Raw genomic sequence first — 25,006 nt, 5'->3', positions numbered from 1 at the left:
TTCTTGCCTTGGCCCCAATCCCCAGGCAGCAGGAGGGGAATCTTGTCTTCCTTGTAGGCACCCATGGCTTGCAGAAATCGATCGTACCCCAGGAGATCTTCATAGGCTTCTGCTCCAGTCAGTTGCAGGGTTCTGTAAGGGTATTCTTCTCCATTCAAGGTCTGACGTATTTGGGTGACCCCAAACTTTTCAAAGGCAAAGGGGTAGCGTTGTAGGTTTCCATTGAAGGCATCCGAATGCAATAACCCGACCATCACTCGGTCAGGAAATCGACCCACAAACACATTGTCTTGTTCCCATTGGGTGGTGCGTCCATCAAAGGAAAAGGTACGGATTTCGCTCCGCACCACGGGGTAGCGGGCAATTTGTTTGCCCAGCTATCTTTCTTTCTGCAGTCTGACATAGACACTGGCATTCAAGGTCACTTTTCTCATCAGCAAGGTGACTTTGATGTCTTCTGGGTGAATGGCTGGAAATTTCTTGGCCACCAAGGTGCCTTTGTTGGGGGTACCTAGCAAGTAGATGGTGTTGGGGTTGAGAAAGAGTTCAAAGTCCATCTGGACATTGGGGACCAACAATTTGCCTGTCTTGAGGGGTGGCAAATGGGGGCGGATGAGGAAGGTGTGCCAATGTTCTTCCAATAATTTGCTGGTCAAAGCACGCAATTCTGTATTGCCACTCCAATTGGCGTCCGTGGGGACATCGGAATTGGCGGCGGTGGCTCCCATGACATTCACCACATTCAGCTGATTGACCCATCCTTGAGGGGCTAACTTGGTGGCACCTTCTTCTCGGTTGTAGTTCAGAAGGGTTTCTAGGTAGGCTCTGTAATGGTAGGTGTTGCTCTGTTCCGTCATGAGGACCCCATTCATGCTCAGGGTGATATCTCGAAAGATGGAGTGTCCAAAATTGTTGACGCAGTACACATGTCTCGATTCGTTGGCATCGGAGATGAGCAGCCCTGCATCCAAGCCTGTATACCCCGCGGCTGGATTGGTCAGACGGACTTTGACTTTGAATCGGAGGGAATCGGTATCGTAATAATCGTCGGAGCCCGGGATGGAGAACGTGATGGGCTGGATGCCTGTCAGGGCGGGTTGAAACTCCACCTCCCGAGAGGCTTCGTACCGGTAATCCACATCGGGCACGTCAAACAGTTGGAGCGACATGATGCGGTCTGTCCCTGGGGTTCAACGTTCCCCCCTTTTTATACCCTTTCGCCTCCGTTGCCTCCGGGCTTTGGCTTGGTTGGCCCATAACACTTTTCTGAGATCCCCTCCTTTCATCTGACGCACTTGTCGAACCAGGTTCTTCTCCATGTAGAGGGGGTCCGTCAGGCGGGAGGAGGTATACATCAAGGGATAGCGCGCCGTCATGGACTTGCCAAAGATCGTGCCCCCGACTTGGTACGGCGAGATGAACCGTCCACGGGCCCGTTGCCGTCGAATGCGATTTTGCGTTTTGAGAAAACCACCCACACGTACCATCTTGTTTTCAACGTCCAAAGATGTCCCGTATACGTTGCGTGGCTCTTTTATAGGTTTTTTTGGCTTGGTGTTTGCCGCCTGCCCACACCATGGCGGGGGCTTTCCGTTTCAACCCACGGGTGAGTTGCCCACGTCGATCCGCCCACGTCTCCGCGGCACTCTTGCCTTGTTGAATATCTCGCAGTCCCGCTTGCGCTTGCTGTAGGACCATGGGTCCTGCTAGTTTGATCAAGTCTTCGGCCAACCCTTTCCCCTCTTGCGAGGTGACCACGGGCGTGTGGTACCGCGTTAAACTGCCTCCGCGCATTGGGTCGGTGTCACGTCGAGGTGCTGTTTGGATCCTCGCGTGGCGTGAGTGGCTTTTTATAGCTGTTTGAGACCGATGGTCACCAAGGTTTTGCCCGGGGGTAAGATGGCCAGGGGTCCACTGGTACTGGCAATCTCCACTTCCAAGATATCCAATTGTTGTCCTCGCACTTTGATCCATTGATGGTGCAGGGGTTCCGCCGTGCTTTCCCCATCACCGGTTCTCAGCAATTGCACTTCCCGTAACAGGGGAAACTTGCCACTGCCCACCACCGTGGATTCCACCAGATCCGAATAGACCATGACGGTGCGTTTACGGGTTCCCACAATCTTTTCAAAGGAGGCATCGAGATTGTTAAACCTCCATTCCACCATCAAGGACAATTGCACAAACTTCACACCAGAATGGGTCACCACATGGAAGGGATCATTATTGGTAACAGAACCTGTGTTACCGAACACTAAGATGGGATTGACGCCCATGTACTGCTCGCCTTCCCAGTCGTAGGGCGTGCGATTTTGGGACCCAGTGGGTTGGGTTCTCGAACCGTAGGAGGCTGTCGGCAGCGTGTATTGCAGATTGGGCCCTATTTCATACACGGTCGTGTTGTTTCGACCGGTCTTTTCCACCACCAACCCAAATTTGAGCGCAATGGCCAGGTTGATGAACAGATCTGTGATGGCGCTCTTGTCCGCTTTTAATAAATCCTCGGCGGACAAAGCCTGGATCACCAAGGCACCTTTTTTCCTGGAAAGTCGGGGTATCGCGTTTTTTTTGGCACTGACAATCGGTTTTTCGTCGGGTTCAAGGACCAAACGCTGTATTTGTTCTTTCATCACATTGTGCATGATTTTGTTGTTCACTTCTTGCATCACGCGTTGCCAAAACATACTCCCCGTCGCCACGATTTGATTGGCATTCATGATCTCTTCCAATTCCACTTCACAGTCCACGGTTTTGGTTTCCACCCGTCGATAGGAGTTTAGCACAAACTTGCGGATCACATACGTCATTTTGAATTTGAGCACTTTGGTATGAGGATCCGCGGCGATGACGGCATTGCTCTGGCCTTGATCCGGGACCGTCAGGGACATCAAGGAGGCATGCCATCCCGCGCCCGGTAACACCAACCGTTCGGGCAATCGCACCTTGAAACTGTTGTTGGCATTGTTGGGAAACTCGTTGGTGGGATCGCTGACCAGCGTCAGGCGTTTAATCTCGTTCATCCTGAAGAGTGGTCTCCTCCCAATGGGTCAGGGTCCCTTTTATAGCCATTGGGCCACTTTCTGTTTGCTGCGAGGGACGCGTCCTACCACGGAATTGAAGGTCGATTGTTTAGGATGAAAACACACTTGCTGGGCAATGTTGGGAAAAGCCCGGGCCAATTCCATCAGGGTCATGCACGTCTTGGGTTTGGGGGGTTTCTTCTTGCGCATCGGGGGATGACGACCCGCGCGTCGGCGTTGTTGTTTTTTCTTGGTGGGGGACCGCAAGGCCCCTCGTTTCTTGGCATATTCTTCGGCTCGATGATAGGCATTGGCGTACGCCCATTGTTGCTTGGTCGGACTGGCCAATTTTTCCCACCACGGTTGGGTTTGCCGTTGTTCGGCCGCTTTCTTCTGAATGAATTTCAGCACGTCGGCGTCACTGGTGGGTGTGGGGGTGTAACTGGCGCGCGGTCGACTGGAATCCGCCTGCACCTCATCGAGAAACCGTACCCGCTTTTTTCTTTTTAAAGGCGTGATTTTGACGCGGACCATGCTGCGCGGGAATCCAACTATCGTACTTGGCCGGCCACCCTTTCCACCGGACCAATAGCCGGCGTCCTTGGCGTTTCAACACTTTTTCGACCCGAAATAACGAGTCGTCCGACACTTGCACTTTTTGAACATCGGGTTCGTAAAACGTGCCTTTTATAGGCGTGCCGTCCCATTCACTGAGTCGATAGGTGACGATCGGATGACGACGAACGTGCGTGACCACAAACACTTCTTCCGTCCACCCGGGCAAATACCCTTTCTTGAAGGGACGATGTTTCTTGTTGAGACGCACCCGATCCCCCACGCGACATTGGGGCGGAGGGGTCGATTGGTCCAATCGCGCGCCGTAGAGTCGGTCCCACACCTCCGGGACCGTTTTGGGGGTGACTTGATGCGGGGCCATACCAATACTGCGATGCTGGGTGTGATTGTAGGTATGGATCAAGGGTTGTAAGACGTCCACGTACCGTAACGTATTGTAAGCGGTGAAATACCGGTACATGCGTTGTTTCAACGTGCGATGCCATCGTTCCACCACCGAGGCCTTGCTATCCCCAAACGTGTAAAAATGATGCCACCCTTGTTGCTTGAACCAGGCTTGCACTTTTTTATTCAAAAATTCTTTGCCTTGATCCGTCTGCACGCGGAGCGGTCGTCGCGGCGAGGCTTGTCGACGAATCTTGTCCAACCCTCGGAGCATCTCCGGGCTGCTTTTGGATTTAATGGGGACGGCCCAGGCATACTTGGACAGGACGTCGATCACCGTCAACAAGTAGTTGTTCCCCTGATTCCATCGACGGAGTTTTTGCATGTCGACCAAATCCATCTGCCATTGTTCGTCTCGGTCAAAGACCAACGTGGGCGCCGTGGGAAACCGCGTCCGTCGGGGTTTGTGGAGGGTATAACTCAACACCGATTGGAGAATCTTTTGGGCTTGCGGGGTTTTCAATTTATGGGCTTGGGCAAAAGGTTGGACCCCGCCCAAGGCCCCGGGTTGCTGGGGATCTTCGTAAGCGCGTGGCAACGACATCAAGACACTGACACACACTCGTAGCCCATCTCGGTCTTTAATAGTTTTTTCACACACCTACATGATTTTTTTTTTCAAAACAACACCGAGCTACCAAAGTTCTTATGCAAATGACGCCTGCTCTCAAAGGCTCGCTCCTGGGCTTGGATGGCTTCCTTAAACTGATTGGCCCACGGCCTATGCCTCTCCACCAAGTCCCTCTCTGGGGAAGCCTCGTCCAAACAGTGTTTTTTCAGGAGGGGGACTGGCACATACCCATCGCTCCATGGTCTTACGGGCGCCTTGCCATTGTCATGGACCCATCGTCTCAGGGTGGGTTGCGCTTGCTCTCGGGGGGACCACAGCGGGCCATGGAGCCATTGAAAGTAGCCACAGGGGTCTTGGCCTGGGAGAAAACTGCCACAACTGAAAAACACCTTCTGGTAATTCTTACTGGTCCGGCTCAATTTCATCCTAGGGACCAACCCACATTTGCACTTGAGCTCCCCTCGTTGCAATCGGGCCCGGACTTGAGGGTGTGTGTCTTCTTTCAATTTCTCCATCATCATTTCCCGACTATCTTCAAACAAATACACGGGACATCCTGCTAGGGGGCACTTGAACCTCAACTGGCCAAATTGGGTCTCGGGGTTAACGCATTGGAGGATTCGATGAGGATGAAAGGGGCACGTTTCATACAAGAGCTCGTTCAACTGGGTCTCCATCTGATCGAGGTCCTGGTCTTCTTGGGCAGGCTCCGCCTGAACCATCCCTTCCTCTAGACACTCTTCCTCATAGTCTTTCAGGGTGCCCTCCATCAAGTCGTTCACGGAGGAGACGGGTGAGACGATGGGGGAAGGGGTGGGTGGTGGGTCAGCTCGGGGTAGGGCGTTCAGGGCCATCACGAGTTCCCTGGTGGGGGTCGGTTCTACTTTCCTTTCTACAGCCTGCGCTTGATAGGCCTCCGCTTCAGCTCGGGGCAACCCGATCAAAGTCATCTCGAGTTCACGGGTGGCTTCCATGTCTTCTTTGTCCCCCTTGGGTTTCTTACTACCACTACTCACTCGGCGTCGTTTGCGTCCTGTGGGCACCGCGGCAGGTTGAGTGGCTTGACGTTCCATGTCTGGGCGGAATTATTGGGGTGCACGTCTGGCCTACCTTTTATAGCCCATGTCCCGGCATCTCGTGATCCTCATACGATCTTGTGTCCACCAATCCTGACTCTACTTGGGATCTCGTGAGGGTGGTGTGATCGGAGGGTCCACCAATCAGAGCCCATGGGTTCCATTATAAAACCAACCGTGGGTCGAAGGCCATCTCATTCGTCGCGATCCTCTCTTCTTGACGGTAAGCGAACATGACGTTGAACCAAGTGGGTCTCTTGGTGTTCAGTCAGGGGTTTGCCCTTTCCCGAGACGAGTATATTATTCGAGAACTGGCTTTGTGTGATTGGACAGGGCATCATCATGTGTTGTTCAAATACCTGTTACCGAAAGGCGTGTTATACGATCAATTATCCGAGAAGGCCAAGACGCGTGTCGATCGTCAGACCCAGACAGTGCACGGGTTGCCTTTTGAACCGTCCACGGTGTACAACCGCCAAGAGTTTCATCCCTACCATCAGATCCAGGACGATCTCACCCGTTGGTGTCACCAGTACCTTACCCCCCAACGGCCTCGGGTTGGGGTGTTCACCCTCAATGGCCTGTATCGACTGTTCCAAGAGAGGTCGACCCCCCTCGTGGTCTTGGAAGGGCAGGGGTGTCCGGACTTGGCCTCTCTTCCCATTGCTACCGCCAATGTGATGGCCGCCAACGATCAGGGGCGTAATTGGTGCATGGATCATACCGACGGCGCTCGTGAGAGTGGGGTCTGGCACGATCATTGCGCGCACGTCCGGGCTTGTCAAATGAGTGGATGGTTACGTCGCCAAACCCATGTCTTACCCACCCTGTACCAAGTCAATGCCCAACGCGTCTTGTGGCAAAAACGATGCGATCGATTATTGGATGTGATCTTATGCAACCCTTGTAAGAATGACAAAGACAAGGCGTTCGCTCAAGGGCAAGGCCTGGATTGGAATCCCGATAATTGCTCCAACTGTCGCCATGCCCGACGTATTTTCGAACAAACGGTCACGTGTCGGGAATGGCAAACCCCCTTGCTGTACGCGGACGATGAACCGCATACCCTATGGGCTTGGACACCCTTATCTCACCCTAAACACTGTTTTTAATTCGTTTTCATAGAGGATGCCATTGACTATTTACACGGGCGGTGCCAAAGGCGTGGACACGCATGTGGAACGATTATGTCAGTTGTATGGGCATGCGTGTGTGGTCCTCATCCCACCCTGTCACCCTCGAGCCAAGTCCCTCACGCCCTTGACGCAATCGGAGTTGGACGCCGCTACCCCTACCGTGACCCAGGCCGCGTTTCGATTGGGTCGACAAGTGCATCACCCTATCAGCCTCCAGTATATCCAGCGGAATGTTCACGTGATCCAGCCCGCGTCCTTAGTCTTGGCCGTGGGCTATTTTGACGCGTTGCACAAGCATCTATTGGGTGGGACAGGCTGGAGTGTGGTCATGGCCCAGCTTTTTGGCAAACCCCTCTATGTCTTTGATGTGGATCGGGAAGAATGGTTATGGTGGAATCCCACTCTAGGTCACTATCAACCATGTGAAGGCATGACCGAGGACTACATTGCCCTACCCACCCTCCAAGACAAGACCGCCCTTGTAGGCACGCGGGAAGAAGACCAAGTCATTTATCCCACCCTGGAGGCTTTATTTAAAAACAAATAAAAAGACACTGATATAGAACACATCATTTGTTTTTTAATGAATGTCAATGACCACAAAATTCATCGCTGACATCACATTCATAATCAAGTCCAAGCGTCTCATGACTTTGTCCACCGTATCGTATGCGGCCTTCCTCCTGCCAATCATGACGGGGAGTCTTCCAAGGGGACATTCGGGGATCTGATGCTTGAAGGTGTTAATCACAAAGGCAATGCCCTCATTCATCAAGCGGTCGAGATTGGGGGTTGCCGTGCCATCTCCACCATCATGCCAATCTGAAACCCAGAAAAAAAAAAATTCTCAAAGTCAAGGTCATGAGAAGAAGAAGATTTAAACCACCTTTTTTTACTCACCGAGAGTCGGTGATCCATGAGGCGGTGGCAGTGGTGGCAGCCATTTTCTCTAGGGGCATGCAACCGCACCACCACTTGATTCCACCAACGGCCCTCGCCCAGGTGTTGAGGAAACCCTGTGATGTCGCATTTGGGTAGACCCTTGAATTCGCGCACCACCTTCTTTCGCCGGTCCATAGTGTAGAAACACTCCACCCAAAACATGATCTTAATGTGAATTTCCAACGGCAACACGCGGCCAAACGGTTTGTTCTTAGGATCGACCAACCCTCGGCAGTCCATTTTGACAGCGCAAAACTTAGGCAACTGACCTCTCACCGTGGTGTTCCCTTGTTTATCCTCCGGTATCCACCAATCACCCACTCGCGCTAGACCCCCTGGTCCAGGGAGGATAAGGTGTACCCATGGGGGGTACCCCCTAGAGTCTCCTCTCGTTCAGACTATCCCCACGTGATGGCTCTCCACTCATCTGATTCGCTCGTGGAGTCTCTAAATCACGTTGCGCGCCCTGTGTGGGTTCATTCCAGTTTGTTCAGTCACGCTGATCAAAATGGTGAGTTCGCTGTCCTCGTTGGTGTTGTACTCTATGCCAATCGCCATGTTGTTTGACGCCCTGAAGTTGTTGTGGCACACGCCTCTAAGAAGCGATTGTCTGCGCGCCTTCTTCAGACGCTGCACCCATGAAGAATTGAGAGATTGGGCCAGAACGTTGCCGTGGGACCACCCTGTTGCCCGGAAATTAGATCACGAGGTCCATCGACGTCGCATGGCTGGTAAGTGTCATGGCTTTCCTTTTTTTCGGGTGTGTGGGTCCCTTTTTTCCCTCATTTCCTTTTTTTGATTCCTAGACGTGTTGTGGCCTATCCACCTGTGCCTTTGCCCTCGACGAGCTCGACTCAATTGGGCCGCGCGGTTCTGGGTCCCAACCTGTTCCTGTTGATTTTCATTTTTTTATTAGATTCTTGGGAGTTTGTGGAGAATCAGCCAGTGTGTCATATTTATCAATGGGTCGCCCATCCCACCCCTGGCGGCGTGTGTAACCACTGTGAACGCATGATGGAGGGATTAAGCCTAGATGATATCATTGCTGGCAACCGGGAGGGGTCCCTCACCGAAGATGATATTGTTGAGTTTGTGCAGAGTGGGGACCCCAACCATCGGGACTGGGACGATTGGCCCCTACGGATGACCTTTAGAATTAATTCGTTTCTCCGGCGCCAGGGTCCTGTGGATGACCCGGATTTGGCTGCCTTAGGGTTTTTAGAGGAGGATTAATTTTAATTAATTTTTTTTTACAGCCACGCATTGTTTGTTGCGTCATCATACGCAATGGATCCGCCCTTTGCAAGCCGGTTTCTTTCGTGCCAGTATTCCCGTCTTGATTCGACTTTCCACCTCTTTGTAGGCTTTCATTATACGTTAAAACAGTACGGAGGATGGATTAGACCCGTGCAATTGCGATGTCATTATAGTACGGTTCGATGTATAATTAGTCTTCATGAAACGTTTCAGATGTGATTTCTACGATGGACGAATGGGGGTGGATCCTTGCCGTGCAACAACGATACCATATTCATAGTGTTTATCATTTCGTGCAATTCTGTAATCATAATTAGTCTTCATGAGTTTAGCCCATTATTATTAAATTTTTAGATGTGATTATCGCGATTGAAATCTATGGCTACAGAGGCTGGATACAAGACCGTCTTGATTATTTACTTATGGGCTCAGAAGAGTAATCATCCATTATTCTTTTTGTAGATTCGCATACCATTCTCAGTACCCACCGGGTTCATGGTACTTCCGCTGCATGGTGTTTCCACGGCAGTATCGTGCAGTGGTACACTGGATCGGGGCTTGCCCTTCCAATTCCGAGACCCATTAAATTACTCTGTTGTCGTTGTTATTTGAACTTTCGTCGTGCTAGTGACTTACATGTGCCCTGTTATTGGTGTGAGATATTGCAAACCATGGGCTACCCACCCCATCCTTAAAAACATGTTTTTTTATTTTTTTTCAGATTCTCATTTTGTCATGCGAGCCATTTATCTCCCTTTCCTTTTTCAGCCATTGCCCAGGTGATGGACCAACATTCCAGGTCCCTCCAAAATTTGACGGGGCGATTGTATTTTGTTTGTAAACGGTGCTGGATTTATTTACGGCACGTGTCCGAACTCCATGAACCCTGTCGGGGCTGTGCGATGATGGAGAGCATGGATTGGGAATTTTGAACACCCGGCAGGGGGAGGTCTGCATGGTGGCGCCACCCCTGCTGGATGTTCATGATTATTTTTTCAAATCTATTTTAGATTCTTTTTGGGTCTTACAAGATGTTATGATTTTCCGAAGCTGGCCTATCCCTCACAAACTTTGTATTGTCAATCATCAAGGATGGTCCAGCTTACTTTATCTGTTCAAACTAAAACGTTAATTTTTTTCCTAGAAACGCTTTGGATCTTACAACATTTTAATTTTAACCAAGATTGGATTTTAATCGAATTGTTTTGTATACAATTTTTTCCGGGCGTGACACCACGAGGGCGTCACACACGTCCCACTTTGTAAACAAGTCTTTTTTTTTTTTTCTAGTCATTCATTGGACAGTAAGACACCGCCTCGTGCGTGCCAATGGTCGAGTGTTTCTGATTCAGTTTGCTTCTTGGCTCTAATCACCCCCTCCTTTCGTTTCAGCCACCCGTTTCGATTTACGTCGACCTTTATCTAAACCATGGTCCTTGATAGGATTCCACCATTATATTCCATGGCCTAATCCATTGCTCATGACTCCTTCAGCCAGGAAGCAAACACCCTTTCTTCGCAACGTGTATTTCATGTAAACAAAGGGCGTGACGTCATTAGGACCTCACACACGTCCCGGATGTAACTTAGGGTTTACGCGGTACGTTCATTAAAACCAATGCAGTGATGTTGTCCTCAATAGAGTGTGTTTTTATTGACTTCCGGGGAATGCGAGGGGACTGGGGCTTATTTTGAGTGTTTGCGCATGCGTAGTAGGTCTAGGCGGACATAGGCTCCTATGAATGCGGGGGACCTGTGGAGTCGTTGGGCGGTCTGCGCATGTGCCTACGATCCCATTCACGTGACTGCGCAGGGGAAACGTCTGGGGTTGATCTGCGCATGCGTCCCACTTGTACCCAGGTTCTACGCGGTCCTTTAAAACTATGCCAAGTATGCGGATCCACCTCTTGTGGGTGGTCACGTGATTTTTATGCCCATATTTGGGAGCTTTGACGTCACTTTGGTCACATGGGCTCTATGCTTGATTCTGATTGGTCGAGAAAATTTTTGCTGCGCTGTGATTGGTTAGGCCCATTAGTAGCCCATATTACTACTCAGTATCTCTGATTTATTACTAGATCATCTTTTCCTTATCGCCAAACGATATATCTACACATGTAAGTTAAATAACTGCATCCCTGCGCTACAGGTTTATATACAAACCGTTATGAACTCCATGGAAATTGAAAAAGAGATTGCCTCTAATAATAACGATAATTCTTCCTTCAAAAACAAATGGAGCCCTCTTAAACTTTGCCCCTCGGACAAATAAACTTGTTGTTATTAAATAATTCCAAAAGTTCCAAAAGTTAAAAGTGATGCAGAAACAAATGCAAATGCAAAGCACCTTTTAGTTGGTAGGACAGACTCCTTATGTTTTTATTGCATCGTGTTTTATTTTGCAATTTTGTAAATAGTAGTCAAATTTGTAAAACTTTTTTAGGCTTAATTAGTTGTAAATGCTGTAACATTGTAGTTTTCCTTTATCTCTTGTACGTTGTTTTCATTTTCCCTCTATGTAAATGTAAGTATTGTCAGTAGAAGTGTTGTAACCAAATAAATGTTATTAAAAAAAAAAAAAAGTTAGTTATTTGATCAGACAATGGGTGAAAAGATTAAAACCTGGAATCTTCGTTTTGCCCCCAAAGAAAACCCTAAGATGGAGAAAGCATTGTTCCATTGGCCAGTCGTGTTGCAGTATGACGTCAAACCGAAGTATCGGGTTGATTTCTAGAAAGTTCTCGAGCATGAAGTTTTTACACCCAAGCGTTCGCTTAACAAACCAAAGCCACGCGCGTTTGTATCCGCTCGATAAACCAATAAAATTGCTCTATTTCCGTTTGTTTGTTTTTTCTGTTTTGCTTGCACCTTTCATTTCAAGGTCATACAAAAGTCGCTCTAATAACACAGCAAATACAAAAATAGGCACGGATTAAACGGATTGATATTGTCACACTGAATTGTAGGTTTTTGAAAAGTTGTTAGCCTAACAGTTTTTCAAAGTTCATTTTTGTTGTTTGTAACGATTCATACAATGCTTAGGAAGTATATTTGTTGGTCAAGAAGCTGTTATTTTGTCGTTTACAAGTAATTTATTTGTGAAGGTTCTGTTCCATAGCGCATAGTCCGCATACCGGAAGCGTAACAAACCTTTAATGTATCGACCATTAAGCGGCAAGGGTCCAAGCATGGTCCCTTGTTGGACCTCTGCTGGAAAAAACCCATTTCGCCTTTCCTTTTTTGCGCTGTGTAGGACAATCGATGATTCTGAGGCCACCAGCGAGGAGTTTCTGATCTTTTACATCGAAGGCCCTTTCTTAAGTTCAGTAAAACAATTCTTACAGTGGGGTCAGATCCACCAGTTTGTTTGGTTCAGAAGAGAAGCATGTTGAGAAAAGCATGCGTGTTAGAGGTCTTGGGCAAGGACTCAAACTGGCTATCACCTTTTTTCCTCAACATAGCTGGTCGTACATGCTTTAAGACTTTTCAGCGATTTTAGATGAAACTGATGTTTCTGTTACTGTTACCGGGCCGCGAAAGTCTTAACGTCCTTCACCGGCTTTTGTTTCTCTGAAGGGATCTACCAGAATATCGACATTCATTTCCTATAGTCATCTAGGATGAAAGATTCAAGTATAGACTGAACGGGCAGATAGCCCAAAGGGTGGAACAATTGTCTAAAAGTCCTTCTTGGTGAAAAAAGCCCTTTGTGATATTTTTAGCCAAGTTCAAACCGTTAGACTCTTTGTAATCCGATCTACAGGTCTTATGCTCACATTTAACGTGATTTATATGGAAAAGAAACATAGTAAGGTTTCTTTGAGCAAAGGGCCCCTTAAAGTCGTTTGATAAGATCTTTATGTTGGATTAATTCATGGATTGATTTGGATCGTTGAGGGGATCGCATAATACATCCTTGTTTGGATGATTGTCTCAAGGATGGACCGTGACTTTCTCGAAACAGGTGTTCGCAGTGCACATCTGACAACCTCCTGGAGGAAAGATCGCATAGCAAAGCGGTTACTGACCCATAAGTCTCTTTTTTTAATTTTTCATTTTAAAGCAGACCGTAAACCGCGGGTTGCAGCTCTACCGACAGATGGTCCTATAAACCATGCGGGGGTCGTTGAATGGACTCTTTATAAAGGTTAAAGTGGAGATTTATCAACACTAAATCAAGAGTCCCTATGCCGCGCGTCGGAAATTCACAGTCTGTTTCAAGCTGTAGTTGTTTCCCTGCCAAGGCTTGCTTAGCCGATTTAAATCGCCATACAGCAGCATTTCGTGGTTAAAATCAGGGGGTTCAATCGTCGGAAAACCCCTATTAGGACATTCATTTATCAAACGTTGGCGCTTGATGCATGGTAAAACTGGTTCAAAAATATGGACTATGAACTGCGGGCTACGGACGTTTTTTCTGGGCTCGTCACGCTGTCTCTCTTCCCTTATGTATGCCAGAAAGGAACGCGTGACGAAGCGGTAGGAGAGTCCACGTGGGAGGCTTAAACTCTAAAATGGACGATTCAGCGCATACAAAAAACTTTCAATGGTTTTGATATAAGGGACTTGTCAGAAATTAGCGGGAGGGGGGGGGGAGGGGGTGGAAACAGAGGGAGAGTCACAACTTTTTGAGACTGCAGAAAAGGGAGGGGTCATGAAAATAGGCCGTTAAAAGGGGGAGGGTCATGCAAATATGTGTCCTTGATCGTGTAGAGATTCACCCACAGAAGAAAAAAGAAGTTCTTTATTTTGTAAAAAAAACCCTGGGAGAATTAGGAGAGTCGAGCGATCAGCTGTCAGAATCAGAGTCGGACTCTTAATGCTGTCATCTAAAATGTATGTATATGGCATTACAAAGAACAGATTAGAAATATATTTTCAGCTTTCATAATACTGACTCATCCTACTGTATTGCAAGAGCTAGATTTTATCATTTATACAAGAGGGGGAGGGTCATGATATTTTAGGCCAAGGTCAAGGGGAGGGTTAGCAAATTTCACTCCCATTGCAGGGACGGGTCACCTCATTTCCGAACCCAAATTTAAAATTCCCCGGCCTATGATCACTCTGAAAAATAAGTATAACACATGATAGGTTTACCCTTGTTGTTTGAGAACTGGCTCATTGCTGACTCGCGGCCAATATACTCCCATAATCATAACTATAACAATATTCTCAAATCTGATTGGCTATCAACTGCCCTGATTTCAGCCATAATAGGACAGTTGCATAGCTAGGACAGAACGCGCCATGCCTAAGTAATTGGACAGTACGCACGATCACGCGCGCGCTTAAATGGCCTTTTTTCTTCACTGCTAGCCAAAAAATCTTGGAATTTGTGTTTTGATTTAAAAAAGAGCCTTATATATCACAAATTTTGTTAAAGTTATGATTAATTGGTAACAGAACTTCGTGACGTCCAATTCGATCTGTAATCATACTCGTGATTAAACAAATCAGACTCCCGCTACGCGGTCGTACGATTTTGTTGATCACTCGTATGCGGTTGAGTTACAGACCGAATTGGACTCACTCAGTCCAAGGCTGAGGGGTGTAAAACAAAAGAAATCGCATTAAGATTCAAGGATGAATAAGTTACTTCCCTTAGCCCCAGGGCCAGGTATGAGCTCTACAGTGTAGAGTGATTGTCCAATGTTATAATTTTTATTTAAGCCACGAAGAGTCAGCTGTAGTCTAGCAGCACCCTTTAGATTTTGAACCAATTCTCCATGCGGAGCACCAGAGGTTTTACAGGTTCACTCTTTGGCCTCCCTACAGCCCTTCTTGAGGGATAGAGTCTTGAGTTTGAAAGTATTAAAAAAAAGTTTTTCAGTATTAAAAAAATAATAAAAACCTGCTAGAGGTTCCCCAGGTAAAATCTTTTTCGTCGTAAGCATCATAGGAGGCTGTTCATACGGTAAGTACTCGATCTAAAACTTTTTTTTTTAGTGCGCTTTCGACTGGTGGTTTAATGGAGAATGGAAGGGTGCTAAATAGAGTGGGGGGCTTATTCAGTTAAGTTAAACACAGCGTTGTTGGCAAAGAAACAGGAAGAACCATCTTGGAGTTATCAGGGGATAACTCTCTGGTATTGAATTCAAGTGTGGTTGTTACAGATTATGCCTTTTTCCTTGAAAAAAGGGAGACGCTTTAAAAACATTAAAGAGGTGAAAGGGGCGAATATCCTAGATTAAAGGCCTCGCGCTGAAAACGTCATATCCTCTAAGGAAAACAAATGCGTCTCAAAACTTGGACATGAGAAGGGGCCGTTCACCATCTTGAGCCCCTGTCTTTTCGCTGCACACTTTTCTCCTTCTTTCAAATATTTTTAAGGAAAAACCGCGTGAGTACTTGTTTAAAAAATAGTATAATAAACTCTACACTGTACTTGCATTAAACCCCGGGGGGTTAGGAATTTCTGGGTGGGGATGTGCCGCCGGGACCCTGGAACCCTTAACCTATACCAGAGCTAGTTCAGCTAAATTTTGCTACCCTATACTAGAGTAAACTCCCCAAATCCCCCCTATCCTAGGGTAGCTGTTTCCCTAGTCTAGATAAAACCTTCAACCAACTGATCAGTTTCCTGAAAAATGATACCCTATTCTAGACCCAAACGTTCTGATTTATATACCCCGTTCTAGAGTAAACTGCTTGAAAACCATACCCTTCACAGCGGCACATACCTATATAGCCCATATATGGCAGTACCACCCCCGGGAATTAAACCCCCGGATTGTTGTTCACTCCCGACAATAACTCGTCTTTTTAACCCTGTTTAATGCAGCAGCCACAATCGCCGACAAAATTGTTGAGACATTGTACTCAAATAGGCTAACTCCAGAGAACAAAATAATCCACAGCCCCCCCTCCCCCCCCGTCCCCTTCATTCAAAAATTGGGGTGTTTTTTGTTTTCTAAAGGTAACGCTCTAACAGCGGCACAATGTTGCATGGGAGGGGGGTTGGGGGAGGAAAAGCTTTATTTTCCCCTCTGGAATTTAGTAAAACGTCAGAAAGTCCCTTTTGGGCGGAGTGTCTCAACTAATTTTGTCGGCGTGATTGCAGGGAAAACTATTACGAAACTGGAAAGTTCTTGTTTAAGGTGTTTCGTTACAGTTTTTCGGAGTCCACACCGATATTTTTCAACCGCCATAAAGATGATTTTATTGTTGTCCGATTGCTATAAAATTTTCACCAGCGATCTAGACCTGATACTGAAAATCCGACACCAGGAACTTAAAATGCGGTGTTTAGCAAATAACCTCGGTGAAAAAATTCTGTACGTTTGAATTCAATTAAAACGTAAATAGATTTCAAACCTTACATTTTCAATAGCCGTGAGAAATTGTTTAATAAAAAAGTTTTTAATAAAAGGTTTTTGTCAAAGGGTCCTAAATAGCCGTATTTGTCAGCATTGCGACGTCAAAACCCCCATTTTTTACTACTTTTTTATCATCTTCTTGACTTCTTACATCAGTGTACCAAGTTTCATCTACAATCCATGTTAGTTTCTTTTACTAAGGAATCGCCTTAAGGCGGTTGAAAAATATCGGTATGGTCTCCGAAAAAACTGTACCGAAACACCAAAAGTGAAAAAATAATTGATCCTTGAAATTAACAAGTATATGTGGCTGAATATTAGCAATGATTCGCAGTCTCAATGATATAAATGATCAAGCACCACGTAATATATAATTTACTTCAGAAGTTACGGATGAAGAGTTAACGTGGCCGTCGAGACAAAAGCTACTTTAACAAGCACGATTGGCTATCGCACTTTGTGCGCGGAATAACCATTACATTGCGTCGACAAGGATGAATTTGAAAAAAAAAAAGAAAAATGGCCATGACCTTAGTTTATTTTTTTCTGTAGTATGGACCATGTTTTCTGTGAGCATACCGCTTTTCACCTATTCTTGGACAGTCGTTCTACAACGAGGGAAATTCGAACTAATTAGGCTGCTTAGACTAAAGTATGCATTTCCCCGGTACGTGATGTTGTCACAAAGTAAACCTTCAATCAATGATACCCTTCATTATCTGTTGCCTTTATTTACTTCAGTCTGTTTATCAGCTACTTCCACAACCATTATGATACTGATTTTAATGTACCCGCTTATTACTTTTAGACAGTCTTTATTCATTAAGAACTTTAAAGCACCCTTTAAAAAATAATTAGAGGGCGGGCGACCAGCATGATCTTTTATTTTAGGCCTGCGGAGGAGATACTTCTTCCACGTACATCCGGGACACTGAGTTCCAACCCGTGTGCGCGTCACCAGGTTTCCGTTCGGCACATTTACCCACCCAGAATCCCACGCGTACCGTCCCCTTGTGGAGCTTCTCGCAGATTCCTTCGACGTGGCGTGGGCGGTGTGGGTTCTTTCTCAAGTTAGTACCCAACGACACGTACACAATACCATCAATGGCTCCCGGACTAGTACATTCCGCCCCATTGAATGTAAAATACCACCTATTGCAGCAATCATCGCAGTTAGTTACGCGGAAATCTCCATTCCAGAAGACCCGCAGTGCGGTATTGTCGAATGTTTTCTTGAAAATGCATTCCTATTAAAAGAAATAGAAATAGCAGTGAGGCAAACAGACAGAGGTTGAAACTGATTGGTTGAAATTAGTTTTTCACTTTTTCATTTTCCGTCTGTTTGAATGTCATATGTGTGTCTTTTTTATACCTTGTTCATACTTAAATAGCGGAGAAACTGATGTTGACAGCAGGAGTGTTTTATTTCTAAAAAATGACAGCTGCGGTGTTTTAGCCATTCCCGGTAGTAACTAGTCTTCGGCAGCTGCGGTGTCTGCTTTAGATGTTTTCTTGTTCTCTCAACACATATTTGGAAATTTTAACCTGATTCATTCATGAAAACAAATGTTAAAATTATCCATAACTAAACGACTGGGACTTCTTTTTAAGTAAAAGAAGGAGTTCAGTGTTTACCTTAATCAATCTAGAGTTCTTGGCGTCGTCTACCCTCTTAAAAAAGCACTGCTTCCAGTTCCGTCCCAAGGATCCTGGAGCTCCCTGGGGACCTTGAGGGCCCTGGAGTCCGCGAACCCCTGGTTGACCTTTGCTTCCCGCTGGACCCGCTGGTCCCGCGGGACCTGTATCGCCCTTGAGGCCCTGCTTTCCAGGAGATCCTTCATCACCTTTGTTACCTTTTGGGCCCTTGGGTCCTTCAGGTCCATGATTTCCTGGAGATCCCGCGGGTCCAGGGCTTCCTGGGATCCCTGGAATTCCTGGTGTGAAGCAGCAAGCACTTTGACCACATGACCCAAATGAAGTCTGTTGATTGTGAAGTATAAAATGTATTAGTTGAATGATACTTGCATTATTAAACTTTTTCTTGTAACTTTAACACTTTAACTGCTAACGAAATGGAAATCGTCCATGTGTGTCTTTCTATTTTTATTGTAACATATGCGGTAATACCATGTATTACAGATGGGGGTATACTTGTACTGAGACAGTGCTGTTTTTTTTTTTTTTTAATCTGTTAAAGAATATTTAGCTTAAGTTGCTTAACCATCCTACATTCGCTAGCCACCAGCCAAGTTTTACCGAGTAGAATTGTAATTGAATAGGACCGTGTAAACATAGGTAATCTGCCATCATTGGAGGGCACGATTAACGAAAGAAAAGCGAGACGTTTGGATTTACATATTCACCTTCTTTTTTGGGGGTTTACTGTTGCTGCTGTTTCTACTTGCAGAACACAAAGAGGTCAGCAGTGCATACATCGCGGTACAGCGGTATCCTCATACTGCAGTCTTGGGCGTCTCTTGGGCTCTTGAAATTCTTGAAAAGCAATTTTGATAATGTATTATAATACATTGTCTTGTTTTTTTACCCACAAAAAACTCAATTACATATTAAGTAATTTAAGTATAAAGAAACCAATTGTAGTAAGTTCATGAAATACTTTCAATTAATTTAATTTTCTAATAAAACTAAACAGGACAAAAACTAATAACTTTAGACGTTCAAGATGTATTTATTCAACAAAATATGATTTGCTGAACACTGAATTAGGAGAGATTTGTTGTTTCACCTCCGATCCTCTCGCAAGGATCCGATTTTTGCAAGCCATAGCAGAGATACACAAAGTTCTGCCCTACACCAACAAATGACTATCCGCTACTCGCGGATATAAATCGATACATCTTTACTTTGAAAGGCAGTAGGTTATAGTGTTCATAACTAGGAAGTCCCTCTGACTAGATATTCAACTAAAACAATCCATTCTGTCCATACCGTTCGCTCCTGAGATTGTTTGGGAATTTTTCTCCCCTCACCAATCGTTTAGTTCTAAAACCTTTTCTTTGAACTTGAAAGTTCACAGATTAAATATGACAGTTGTTAGAGTCAGTGCAGCCTAATCAACATACAGTGTCGTTCCTTAAAAAATGTCGCTTGCAGCAGCAAAAGAATTGAGAACGAATTTTAATGAAAACACAAATTCAGTACTTACATTCAGTATGAGTTCAGTAGACAGTTGCTACAGTCATCCGAGGAGATGAGATTAGAATTAGCTTCTCTGCTACACTAAAAGAACTATTTATCTACTCTAAACATACTTTCATGTTACAAAACACGTTAGTAAAGAGGTTACGTGTAAGGATATCACAGATCTATGAACTGCCCAATAATATGATTGCACAGTTACAAGAATAAGAACTCGTTCAAAGCTAAAAAAAGAAAATGATGTAAGAGAAAGTTAAACTTTCTACCTGGTTAAAACGAATCTCATTTCACCATTGAATTGTCACCTTTTTTCCTTGTTATATTTCCAGGTGATTGGTCAAAGAAAGAAAACGAAGAATGTTTAGGAAACCTCTTGTATGATGAATGGATGAACTTCCATGTCATTCAATGCCTCTAACATTTCCGCTTTGTATAGTGCCTAAAACTAAAAGTTCTGAGACAAATTTCCCGATAGAATTAACTAAACTAACAACTATAACACTTTTCGTACCTCTTTAATTGACTATGGAAGTAAGAGGACAAAAGAGAACTATGAAAAAAGTCACGAGAAGTGAATATACCCTGATATTCTTTTCATTAGAGCGTCATGAAATTTATGAAGAAAAAATTATTCTTTATCTCAAATTTGACAATTTGACAGATTCATTTTCTAGTAAGGTAATGCGTATCAAGTGATTTGTTTCATCGTCCGACTAACCTACGGTTATGGAAAATGGAAAAAAAATAAATGAATAAAACTTTTCAGAATCTCTATAGAAACAACGTCCTTTTCTTCTGTGATAATGAACTTTAGTAAGCATTGATAATGAACATAGACATACTGTTTTCACTTCGCATTACTTTTAGAAAACGTTTGAATTCGCAATTTAATTCAGTGATGAGATAGGTATCATGTAGGAAATTAGAGAACGACGTGTTTTCACACACCGGTAATAAGATGTATTGGCTAGAACACTTTTATGGGCATGGCCTAAGAGAAACTTTTATTAGTTTACTGAATTACAAATTTTTAAACTGTCTAAAGGCTCGCTTACAAATATACCATTGAAAGAAATTATTGAACCGAAATGAGGGTATCGTTTGCTTGAGCGTCATTAGGGACTTTAAGATCCAACGACGCGACGGTACAAGAAAGTCTAAAAAACTAAAGGTTTAATAAGGAAAAACAACTAACTTCACGCGTGCATCACACATTTTTTGTACATATCTTTGCCGTTTTTGCACGACTACGATGTGAAAATGCCTAATTTCGCGTTTTATGGAGAACTTAAACAAGCAACGACGAAATTTTATTTCTGTTTCTGAACTTTTTTTATTGTCCCTTGGAATTCAACTTCAGGAGGGTTGTTCACGACACGTAAGCTTTTCATTTCGCTCTAAACCTTCGCGAACGCGTTTATGATTTGATGACGTCGACATCCGGTTTACTGAAAAAAAAAAAAAGGCACGTTTTGCCAATTGGCCCACAGAAACTTTCCATAGCAGAAATGGCTTTTCGTCTTGTAGCAAAATTCGTTTCCAAAGTTGTAATGTTTTGGATAAGCGATTAATATTTTCAGAGAAAACTGGAGCTACTCACCTTTTATTAAGTATTTTACCCAGCATATATAGGCACTGTATCTGTACGTTGGCAGGAGAAAAAAAAAACAAGCTAAAAGCGAAAAGTAAGAGGACTTTAGATAGGAGCTTAAATTAACGAAAATGTGCAAATAATCCTCAGTTATAACGAACCTAAATCATCGGTCTCGTCGATCCCTTTTTGCGTTAACTTTTGCTGATGACCAACTCCACCTGTTAATTATAGCTCTGTTGGCGTTCTCGTCTTAACAAGTTTCACTACTCCACGGTTGACCGATCAGTCAAACTCAGAAAATCTGTATTTTATGTCGTCGATCATTCCTCCATTATTTATCACGATTAATAAAAGATTACTCAATTTTACGAAAAGAAAAAAAAATGAATGTCTGAGAAAACGTTTAATATGTGTTTGCCTTTTCTTAAATCACTATGGAAATACATATAACTGGCACTGTTAATCAGGGGACATAACAGTTCCATAAAACCTACAATGTCAGACCGGGCAACCTGCTAATTTATGGTGTAAGAATGAAGAGTTTGACTGGCTGAACACCAGCGCTGCCCGAAGGTTAGGATTTCTTCAGCTGGCCCGGCCAGATGTATAAATTAAAGAAACATTTATTTATAATTCGCAGACGTTTCTACAATTATGAGAACAACAAAATGTATTTTATAAGAGGTTTAAGCAACCTTGAAGCGGAGCTCTCGTCCGAGAACAAGTATTAAAGATTGTTAAAACACATTATGGAAGAGAGAGAGAGTCACGCAAACTGCAGTTTAATAATAAATATAAATACCCTTGTAAGCTAAAACGATGGAAAATAAGCATGTCTTTTCCAGCCGGGTATCTAACAAGTGAATTTTAAACTTCATAATGTTATCGAGTGTAATGAGCTTTGATGGATAAGCTACGTTCTTTCAATCAAGAATAATCTGTACCGCACTAATTTTCATATAAAACTCTTCGTAACAAAAACTGATTAATACAATAAAACTAAAAACAGAAAAATATTTCAAAACAGTACACTGACATCGTTCAATTTGTTAATCGTCTTGCTGAACGAGCTGCGAGAACGTTAAATTAAATTTAGTATTAATAGGAACTTCGGTTTATGAAATAACATTTCATTTCAAAAAAGAATAGAAAAAGTGGAACACATCATTTAACCGTGCTATCGCAGTTAGCCTATTAAAAAGGCAAATAACACAGAAAAAAAAACCCGCTATTTTATTTCATTGCAATTCCGATAGTGAATTCTGGGAACAGTTCTTGTCACAATAGTGATCTTTTCACTGCAAAAGTACAGGCAATCTATTGTTAGTAGACTACAAAATAGTCGGTTTTTCTCAAAATCGGTAAAGAAATCGGTAAAGCGTGGCGTAAGAGTCCGGGACAAGCGCAAAGCGCGCGAGCCTCATTCCAGACCTTTTGTTTGACTGCTCGCGCCTTGAATACGCAAAAGTACGGACTGTTTTGCAGTCTAATTGTTAGTAACAAAAATATACCAGCAAATAGCTACTGTTAAATTGATGTAGTTGTAATAATGAACATAAATGAATACCGCTAATCAAAATTAACCACAGTTCCTTAAAAGCGAGTATTTTGATTGGTGAAGTTTCCCTCTGTATTCACACTTTCGTAGGAATCAAAACAGTCGCAACAAAAGTCGCGGCCTACAACAGCCCTAACCAGTTGACACCACCGTAGATGATATATAAAATTATGATTTGAAAGTCAGTGATTGACTTGGTTTTGCCAGGGAGCACCCGGAAGAAAAAATAAGATGATGAACGGAAAATTTGTCAGAATATATCACATTAAATGATAACTTACCGGTAGCGTGCCTTTGCTGTCTCACGTGTGGCAAAATTCGTCATTATCATAATCAAGTTGATCTTGATCGGTCTACTGCAAAACTAAAACAGATAACAAAAGACTTGAAAAGTAAGATAGTTGGGTGAAACTACTAGAAAAATCTAACCGAAGAAGGAATACACAACCGCCCTCGACACCTCCTAAATCGCTGCTTTTGTTTCTTTAGTTATAACTAAGAGAATTTATATAGACATTTCGGCATTGAATACTGACATGATGGCTTTCACTCAGGCAGTTTAATCGACCTCATTAATCAATCGGTCACGGAAAAGATTTGAACCAAACTTTGGTTCAAATCTTTTCAGTTAGTAACTGACTAGAAAATGAATTTATACTGCTTATAAAATGATCCAAGGCCGGACAAACTTTTTGCCTATATTACTATTTTTAATTGCCACTGACTTAACAATTAGTTGTAACCTGCGACTAACGATAGTGGTTGTGATAAACGGCGTAGGTCCGGGGCGTAGGTACTCAAATATTTTTCTAGAAATGCCTTTATCCGTGTAGATGTCATTTTTTATCAGGAACGTCTGCAGATTTTCCTTTGGGATATCGCTGAATCGGCTCAAACTGAACAAAAATGACTGAAGAAAATAATCTCATAGTTGTACCACGGCTGGAGAAAATATAACAGGGGCACCCAACGAGAATATAGTTCAAAACCACTTAAACACAGCATTGTTAAACGTATTTTGGTATTTAAACGGTAGATATAGGCATATTTTTATCCCCTAAAAATTTTTCATCTGTTCGGATTTCCTAGCTGAAAGTCTAGTGATCCGAAAATTATAGGGATCAAAACTTACCTTTTCGAAAATTTCAGCCAGAAAAAAGCCTCCCGAAAATTCTTTCCCCTTTTTAGGGTAAAATCCGTTAAAAATAGGCAATTATACCATTTTTTAGATGTTTGAAAATCCTAGGAGAAGCAGGCAAGCAAGAAATTTTACAACGAATGTTCCGAAAATTCTAGATCTCAAATCGTCTTCCGAACAGATATTTTTCCGAAAATTGTCGTTGGGTGCCCCTGATATAAAGCTTTTTATGCGATTTTTGATACAACGGAGTTGACTGCATGCAGTGGGTGGTACATCTCACTGATTTATCGCAAACAACAAACATCACTTATTCAGAACTGTATAATTATACGCTATAGAGTGATTTTACTTAACCCGTGAAATAGGTAAGAACAAAATTACGCACTAGACGCACTTATGCACTACTTCTATTGTCTTCTTTTGTTTATTTGTAGCTATTTTGCACTAGTTGCTATTAACTCTTTCACGAGTCGAGTAAAATCGCTCTAGGAAAATGAATGATTTTTTTTCCCGCTTTCATGGTAATGTGCTGTTAAAAGAAACTGCTTTCTCACCTTGACGTTTAGAAAAGCTTAAGTTTATCGTTCCATAGCTTACCAAAGCAAATGAAGATGCCCCATTAAAGGTATCATGATTTTAGCCAGCGGTTCATTTTCTCTAAATCTAACTTGTTCCATTTATGCCTCGACTACAGCTCGAAAATAAAGCACAAATCCATATAATTTTATTCATGAGGTTCTCGTTTGATCAAGTCTTGTAAACAATGTGCATTATGAATTAGACTAAAGGCAATTTAATTATTCTAACATTTAAGTATGGGTTCGATTTCGGCCTTATCAATATGTTAGATTAGAAGAAAATTATCACGATAGCGGAGAGGCTGTCAGACATGGTAGGCAAAAAGTTACACAGTCAGCAACTTTTCTGTTTTCAGTGAGTCCATTTCATTTATTCTTGGTTAATTGAATCATTCTAAACAAATTTCGCAAGCAATTAAGTTAGCTTGAAATTCATGTTTTAATGTTCTAGACTAGGCCACAAAGTTCACTGGAGCGTGATCAATCCTTGTCAATCAACTATCTAACAGTGTACACGACTGTCTCGATAACAATCTCGTTTAGAACGCTTCTGTCAGACCAGGGGAGAAGACAAAAAGGCAACGGGAGTGGGAGAAGGAAAGGAGGTGAAAAAGTCCTGCACCCCAGACCCCAGA

General features: G+C 43.9%; 1 protein-coding gene across 1 annotated transcript; it reads right to left on the bottom strand.

The window, feature by feature from the left end:
• Nucleotides 1–17,149: 17,149 nt before the first annotated feature.
• LOC140926180 (collagen triple helix repeat-containing protein 1-like) lies at nucleotides 17,150–22,977 on the bottom strand. Its single transcript, XM_073375963.1, has 3 exons — nucleotides 22,934–22,977; nucleotides 17,977–18,361; nucleotides 17,150–17,588 (listed from the first exon to the last, which is right to left on the bottom strand). The coding sequence occupies exons 1-3, from the start codon at nucleotides 22,975–22,977 to the stop codon at nucleotides 17,229–17,231; spliced, it is 789 nt and encodes a 262-aa protein (XP_073232064.1). The 3' UTR covers nucleotides 17,150–17,228.
• Between the last annotated feature and the right edge of the window lie 2,029 nt (nucleotides 22,978–25,006).

Source organism: Porites lutea, chromosome 2 (assembly GCF_958299795.1).
Source record: "Porites lutea chromosome 2, jaPorLute2.1, whole genome shotgun sequence".
Taxonomy (NCBI): domain Eukaryota; kingdom Metazoa; phylum Cnidaria; class Anthozoa; order Scleractinia; family Poritidae; genus Porites; species Porites lutea.
This window is presented reverse-complemented; position numbering and strand designations above follow the sequence as displayed.

Excerpts from the sequence above, each read along its gene's own strand:
- LOC140926180 (XM_073375963.1), bottom strand. The coding sequence starts at position 22,977 with ATGACGAATTTTGCCACACGTGAGACAGCAAAGGCACGCTACCG. Across the intron at positions 18,362-22,933 it reads ACAGCAAAGGCACGCTACCG|TATCATTCAACTAATACATT; the intron begins GTAAGTTATCAT and ends TAATAATGCAAG. Across the intron at positions 17,589-17,976 it reads AGAACTCTAGATTGATTAAG|GAATGCATTTTCAAGAAAAC; the intron begins GTAAACACTGAA and ends TTCTTTTAATAG.